Raw genomic sequence first — 7,551 nt, 5'->3', positions numbered from 1 at the left:
CCGATGTCCCATGATCCCGCGGCCAAAAGACAAAGGTCGAACTCCAAGTCCGGCCACCAGGTGTTTTGGGGATGAATGGCCGAGGTGGAGTTAATTACTTCTCCCTTAGTTGTGCTCAGAATCATCCAAGTCAGGTTCATTGATTGATGAGGGTTAGCGCTGATGGTCCCGGGGTCCAGGAAGGTGGCTATTATCAGAAGAGTCAGGTTGATCCATCTGAGACCTGCTGCCGGGTGAGTTTCAATTTTAAGGGATTGCAGGGATGCAGTATCAGCTTCCATTCTCTTTGGGCCCTCTCTTGTTCTTTGGGGGTGGCCCGCCGTGCATGGCTGCAGTGTATCCAGGGTCCAATTCCGTCCACCTTGAGGGCAGTAGGGGTGGTAAGGAGAACAACATAAGGGCCCTTCCATCTTGGTTCCAAGGTCTTTGACTGATGTCTCTTAACCCAAACCCAATCCCTCGGTCCTATATCATGGGACAGGATCGTCCCTTCATTCTGGCTCTCATAAATTTTCCGTATCAGTGACCAGATATGTTTATGCACCTTACTCAAAGCTAGCATCTCCTATTGGAAGGCACGTAACGAAAGAGGTGGTTTACTCTTTCCTTCAGACACTGGACAAATGGGGGGTGGACTTCCATAAACAATTTCAAAGGGAGTCAGACCTAGTTTATAGGGGGTATTGCATGCCTGAAAAAGTGCAAAGGGAAGGAGGGTCACCCAGTCCCCACCAGTCTCAATTGCCAGTTTTGTTAAAGTTGCTTTTAGGGTCTGATTCATTCTTTCTATCTGTCCTGAGCTCTGGGGACTGTACTCGCAATGTAACTTCCATTTGGTCCCCAGGGCTGAGGCCAGTCCCTGCACAATTTTACTCACAAATGCAGGTCCATTGTCAGAGTCGATAGATACTGGCAGCCCAAACCTAGGTATAATCTCTTCTAGGAGTTTCTTAGCCACCACTACTGCTGTCTCCTTTTTAGTGGGGTAAGCTTCTACCCACCCGGAAAACGTATCAACCAAAACTAGCAGGTAACGATACCCATACTTGCCTGGTCTTACCTCAGTGAAATCTATCTCCCAATGATGTCCTGGCCTTTCCCTCCGATATCTTACACCTGTGTGCTGTCCTTTTCCCGGTCTCATCATCTGACAGGCCTTGCAGGTGCGGACTATATCCTGAATGGTTTTCTTCTGTTGGGGAAACCGCAGCTGTGCCGTTTGTAGGAGTGTCAAAGTCTTTTTCTCTCCCAAATGGGTGGTTTGATGTAAATGGGTACAGAAATGTTTGCCCAGGTCAGCAGGGAGCAACAGGTTGTCATCTTGGTCCTGATACCATTCATTTTCACCAACAGGACTGGTGGTATTATCTTGCACCCAGCATAAATCAGAGGGGGAGTATATGGGGCTTGGGGGAAGTGTTCCCATCCCTGGTGGTGGCAATTCTACAGTCAGTACAGGGGTCCTGTAATCTCCAGCAGCTGCCTCACGGGCTGCTGCATCGGCAGCACGGTCCCCTTGGGCCCGGGCATCCTCTCCTTTCTGGTGTCCTGGGACATGTACTATGGATACTGCCTGGGGCAAGTGGACTGCTGCCAGGAGTCTGCGAATCTCAGGCAAATTTTTAATCTCTTTCCCTTCTGCCGTCAGAAGCCCCCGTTCTTTATGTATAGGGCCTTGAATGTGCACAGTGCTGAATGCATATTGGCTGTCAGTATAAATCGTGACTCTTCTTCCTTTTGCCCTCTCTAGTGCTTGTATCACAGCTATCAGTTCTGCTTTTTGGGCGGATGTTCCCGGGGGTAAAGCCTCAGCCCAGATGACCCTCCCAGTGTCGTCTACTATGGCTGCCCCCGCTTTTCTCTGTCCATCCTTTATATAACTGCTCCCATCCGTGAACCATATCAGCTCACTGTTTTTTAATGGCAAGTCGCTGAGGTCTTTTCGTATGGCAGTTACCTCAGCTAACACTTCAACACAGTCATGGAGGGGCCCGTCCTCCTCCGGGATGGGCAGCAGAGTGGCAGGGTTTAGAAAACAAGGTGTATGAAAGGTGGGGAGCATCCAGCAGCAGGGCCTGGTAGTGGGTTAAGCGAGCGTTAGAAATCCACTTACCCGGTGGCTGTTTGAGGATCCCCTCTATGGCATGAGGAGTGTAGACCAGGAGGCTCTGTCCATAAGTCAGCTTGTCAGCATCATGGACAAGGAGAGCAGCAGCCGCAATGATACGGAGACAGGGTGGCCATCCCGCAGCCACTGGGTCCAGTCGTTTAGAGAAGTATGCCACAGGCCGCCTCCAAGGTCCCCACTGCTGCGTCAGGACTCCCTTTCCCACTCCCTGCTTTTCATCCACAAACAGTTGAAACGGCTTAGCCGGGTCCAGAAGAGCAAGGGCTGGGGCTTCTAGTAACGCCTGTAGAAGTTCCTGAAATGCCCGCCTCATTGGCTCAGTCCAAGTCCAGTCTCTATTTTCTCTGCTTCCTTCATATAGAGGTCAGGCCTTTTCAGCAAACCCCATAATCCATAGCCTGCAGTACCCAACCGTCCCTAAAAACTCCCTCACCTGCCGGGGAGTTGTTGGCTCGGGGTTGCGTAGAATAGTCTCTTTCATAGCCTGAGTCAACCATCTTTGCCCCTGCTTTATTTTATATCCCAAATAAATGACTTCCTGTCTAGCGATTTGGGCCTTCTTCGCACTTGCCTGGTACCCCAATGTCCCCAAAGTCTGGAGGAGATCGCCTGTAGCTTTTAGGCATACCTCTTTAGTAGTAGCGGCCAGCATGAGGTCACCTACATACTGTAACAGAACAACATCGGGGTGGCTGGTTCGGTACTCACAGAGATCTTCGCCCAGAGCCTCATTGAACAACGTCGGTGAGTTTTTGAATCCCTGTGGAAGGCGAGTCCAGGTCAGCTGCCCCACAGTTTGGCTGTCCTCGTCAGTCCATTCGAATGTGAAGATCTCCTGACTCTGGGGAGCCAGAGGCAAACTGAAAAAAGGCATCTTTCAAGTCCAAGATTGTATACCAAACATAGTCTGGTGACAAGCTACTCAGGAGGGTATATGGGTTAGGGACAGTGGGATGAATGTCACTCACCCATTTGTTGACTTCACGAAGATCTTGGACTGGTCTAAAGTCTGCTCCCCCGGGCTTTTTCACAGGCAATAGGGGAGTCTTCCATGGGGACTGGCATTTTTTGAGAATTCCTGCCTTCAGGAGGTGCTGTATGTGTGGCATAATTCCTTGCCGGGCCTCCTGGCTCATGGGGTACTGTTTCACCCTCACAGGAGTAGCATTTGCTTTTAATTCAACAACAATGGGAGGTCTTTGTTTAGCCAGTCCTACTCCCACTATCTCTGCCCAGGCCAGAGGGTATTTCTGAAGCCACTGTTGCATAGCAGGATCCACAGCTGCAGGGGGCTTTGGTGAATATAGTCTGTATTCATCTCTCAGTGCCAGGGATAAAACATGAATTGGTTGTCCAAGCCCGTCTGTGACTGATATCCCCCGAGTCAAAGTGAATTTGCACATTGACTTTGGCCAATAGGTCTCTTCCTAATAAAGGGGCCGGACATTCTGGGATCACCAGAAATGAGTGGGACACCCATCGGGCTCCCAAGTCCACTTTTCGTTTAGTAGTGCAGTAATATCTCTTTGTCCCGGTGGCTCCCTGGACCAAGCTAGTCTTTTTGGACATTGGCCCAAATTTTTGATTGAGAACTGAGTATTGGGCTCCCGTATCCACCATGAAGCTGACCAGTTTCCCCTCCACATTAATAATTACCTACGACTCGGGGAGGGGTGCTGGGCACTGACCCCCCCTAATCACTATCTTCCCCTGAATATAAGACATGGGTCCCCGAGGAAGATTCCTCCTTTCTTACAGTCTTTTTCTTCAGATCTCTTTTGGGGCACTCATTTTTCCAGTGTCACTGCTCTTTGCAGTAAGCGCATTGGTCTCTCTTTAGGGCTGGTCTAGCTGGTTTTTCCTTTCCTCCCGACCAGGTGTCTTTAGTTCTCGGGGCTTCGGGCCCCGTTCTCGTCCCCACAAAAAGGATCTGAGCCAGCTCTTTTTGATTTCTCTGGTTTTCTTCAGCTCTATATTCCCTTTCCTCCCGTCTAATCTGTTCCTCATATTCTCTTTCTTCCCGTCTAATCCGTTCCTCCCTCTCCTCAGGGGTCTCTCTGTTATTATACACTTTCTCAGCTGCCCTTACCAGATCCTATATTGACAGTTCCCCCAGCCCTTCTATCTTCTGTAACTTCCTCCTGATATCTGGAGCTGCCTGGTTCATGAAAGCTAACAGAACTGCTGCTCGTGACTCATCAGCCTGGGGGTCCATGGGCGTATACTGCCTAAAGGCTTCCATTAACCTTTCTAAGAAGGCTCTCGTTCGGCTCCTGTCTTATCAGATTTACCTTAGATAAAATCGTTGGTTTCCTGGCGGCTGCCCGGAGGCCGGCCATGAGAGTCTGAGGGTACACTCGGAGACGCTCCCTACCTTCAGCGCCTTCAAAATCCCAGTTCGGCCACATGGAAGGGAACTCTTCCTCCACTAGGTAGGGCTGCATGGTCGGTCTCCCATCCGCTCTGGGAACATGTTTCCGTGCTTCCAACAGAATTCACTCCCGTTCCTCTGTGGTGAAAAGCACCTGTAACAGCTGCTGACAATCATCCCAAGTAGGATTGTGAGTAAACAGGATAGTGTCTAAAAGATCAATAAGGCCTTGGGGTTTTTCAGAAAAAGAGGGGTTTTGAGCTTTCCAGTTATATAAGTCACTTGTAGAGAAAGGCCAGTATTGGTAGCTCCGTTCCCCGTCAGGATTTGCCGGCCCAACATGGACAGGAAGCGCCCAAACGGTGGACGAAGGTGCCTCTCGGCTCCCATAGTCGGACGAGTCTCCGCCCCCTTGGGTCCTTCCGCAAGTTCCCTGGGCTGGACCCCCTCTCCTGCTGCGGAGCGGAGTGTTCTGGGTTCCCCCTTTGTTCTCTGGACGACACCTGAGGTAACTGCGGGAGCAAGGGTGGTGGGATATATGGGGGAGGCAAGATTTCAGTGTCTAAATCAATCAGGCTAGGGTATAGGGAAGATTCCTGGAATATTGGTTTCTTCCGGCTCTACCGAGCCTCACGGTCTTCTTCCTGGGGGGCCTCCACGACCAGGACCTGTGGAACAGAAGCACTGGGGTGGGGGGGGCAGTGAATAAAGGGTTTCAGCCAAACTGGAGGGTCTTCTACTAAATTTTCCCAGACCAGGATATAAGGAGCTTGGTCTGGATGGCCCCGAGGGTCAGGAGCCATTATTCTTTCTTTAACAGCCCAGATGACCGGCAGGCCAAAAGTTCCCTCCAGCGGCCAGCTGACCTGAAATGTCGGCCACTCAGATAAGCACAGGGTTCTTAGCTTGCTCTTCTTTACTAGCATTGATAGATTCTGAGCCTTCGACTTAAAATCGGAAAAATGGTCAGTCATTATGGATAGTGGTGTAAAATAACTCTGACCCATGACGGCAACACCCACAATAAGCACACAAAAAGCAAGCATGGCGCCGGCACACAGAGACAAGCGACAGACAGTAGACGAACAAATATCGGCCGAAAACACTGAACTAGGTTTATCCTGGGTTGCTGTTGTCCTGTTCCCCAAAGTTACCTTGCCGAAGGGCATCCACTGCCCACCAGACTCAGGATCGGGAGAAATGTTTTCCCCCATTCCTTTACAGAACGGCTCACAGAACCAGCTGCCTTCCAGCTAGAATGCTGGGCCTCGGACTTACGCTGGCCGGGCGACTCTTTCGCCCCCTGACCTGATGCCGGCATCCAGATATACTTCCTCCTAGTGAGGCTTCCCTTATGCCTGGAAGGTGTTGTTCTTCTCAGTCAGGGGATCCCAGACGAGCCCCCAAATGTTATGCCCAAGGTCCAAATCCCCAGAACTGAGAGAACAAGCCATCCACGGCAATGCAAACGCAAAAAGGGAATTTATTGCTAGCTCGAGCCAGGGCCCCGGCCACATCCAACACAATGGAACAGAGCCAGAGCCCCGAGCCCTGGATTACAGCAGTATTTATAGGTTTAGGACAAAGACAGGGAATTGGCAAGGTTGGATTGGTTACAAGGGTTTCTTTGCATCTACTAATTGGCTAGATTTTCACGTGCGTGGGCTTTCTTAGGAGATATCTATCCTCGTCCCTATTGGCACAGACCAGGCTATGGGGAGCATGCTGACAGGCTGAGTCCTCCCATCGGGGGTAATTAATTTTGATCCCGCCTGGGCAGTGTCTCAGCTATTTCCGGGATGCTTGCTCCAGCCTATTTTAGTCATGGCCTCTATCAGGCCTCAACAGTTAAGTGTCGAAGAATTGATGCTTTTGAACTGTGGTGCTGGAGAAGATTCTTGAGAGTCCTTTGGACTACAAGGAAATCAAACCAGTCAATTCTAAAGGAAATCAACCTTGAGGATAGGGCCTTCCTGTGGAAATGAACTCTGTAAGTTTGTATAAGTCACTACCTTTCTGAAGGCTTATTACCTCTTTTATAAACTGGAAGTTTGGATGAGGTGATCAGTACAATTTCTTCTCTCAAAGAGAGGTATGATTTGATGAATTATAAACCGAGGATGTAGCATTTGCTCTCCTGGGTCTCAGTAGTTGTAAGTCTTCGTAAGGAAAAAATTATGTAAACAAATAGCACTTGGATAAGGTGAAGAAAAACAGCGTAATGGACAAATTCCTGGGAAGATCTGGTAATCTGATTAGAGGAAAGAAGAAAGAGTTAAAAATGAAGAAGTCTTTGAGCAGGGGTCATGGCTGATAGGGAAGAGGAGAGAAGGCATTTCAGGCTGCAAGAACAGACTGAGCAAAGATAATGCATGTCTGGATCAGTACAATTTCTTCTCTCAAAGAGAGGTATGATTTGATGAATTATAAACCGAGGATGTAGCATTTGCTCTCCTGGGTCTCAGTAGTTGTAATACCTGATGCTCAAGCTCAAGCTCCAGTCCTTTGACTACCTGATTCAAAGAGCCAACTCATTGGAAAAGTTCTTGATGCTGGGAAATAGTGAAGGCAAGAGGACAAGGGAATGACAGAGGACGAGATGGTTGGATGGCATCACTGACTCAATGGGCATGAGTTTGAGCAAACTCTGGGAGATGGTGACGGACAGGGAATCCTGGCGTCTTGCAGTCCATGGGATTGTAAAGAGTTGGACACTATTGAGCAACTGAACAAAAATATTGGGGTGGGTTAAATAAAATCAAGGTTTCATTATCCCTCTGATTCCACTTACTCACCTGTCGCTCAGTTCAGAGCTTGACAAGTTACAATGTATCATCTAAACTACCCCAAATCTATACCTCTGAGCTATTTAGTTGCAACTTGGGGGGATGTACACTTACAAATAATTTTAGCATTCGCTTTGGATGATGTCGTTTCCGACTCTTTGCGACCCCATGGACTGTAGCCTACCAGGCTTCTCCCTCCATGGGATTCTCCAGGCAAGAGTACTGGAGTGGGTTGCCATTTCCTTCTCCAGTGGATCTTCCCGACC

At 49.4% G+C, this 7,551-nt stretch overlaps 1 protein-coding gene across 1 annotated transcript; it reads right to left on the bottom strand.

The window, feature by feature from the left end:
* Positions 1 to 202: 202 nt before the first annotated feature.
* On the bottom strand, positions 203 to 5,545 carry LOC120879862. The gene is given in 7 exon segments (XM_040262851.1): positions 203 to 2,057; positions 2,059 to 2,996; positions 2,998 to 3,501; positions 3,503 to 3,811; positions 3,852 to 4,389; positions 4,391 to 5,011; positions 5,124 to 5,545. Coding segments are annotated over 7 exon segments (5,187 nt in total).
* Between the last annotated feature and the right edge of the window lie 2,006 nt (positions 5,546 to 7,551).

Source organism: Oryx dammah, unplaced genomic scaffold (genome assembly GCF_014754425.2).
Source record: "Oryx dammah isolate SB20612 unplaced genomic scaffold, SCBI_Odam_1.1 HiC_scaffold_21, whole genome shotgun sequence".
Classification (NCBI taxonomy): Eukaryota; Metazoa; Chordata; class Mammalia; order Artiodactyla; family Bovidae; genus Oryx; species Oryx dammah.
The sequence above is the reverse complement of the archived record's forward strand: the minus strand, read 5'-3'. Positions and strand labels throughout refer to the sequence as shown.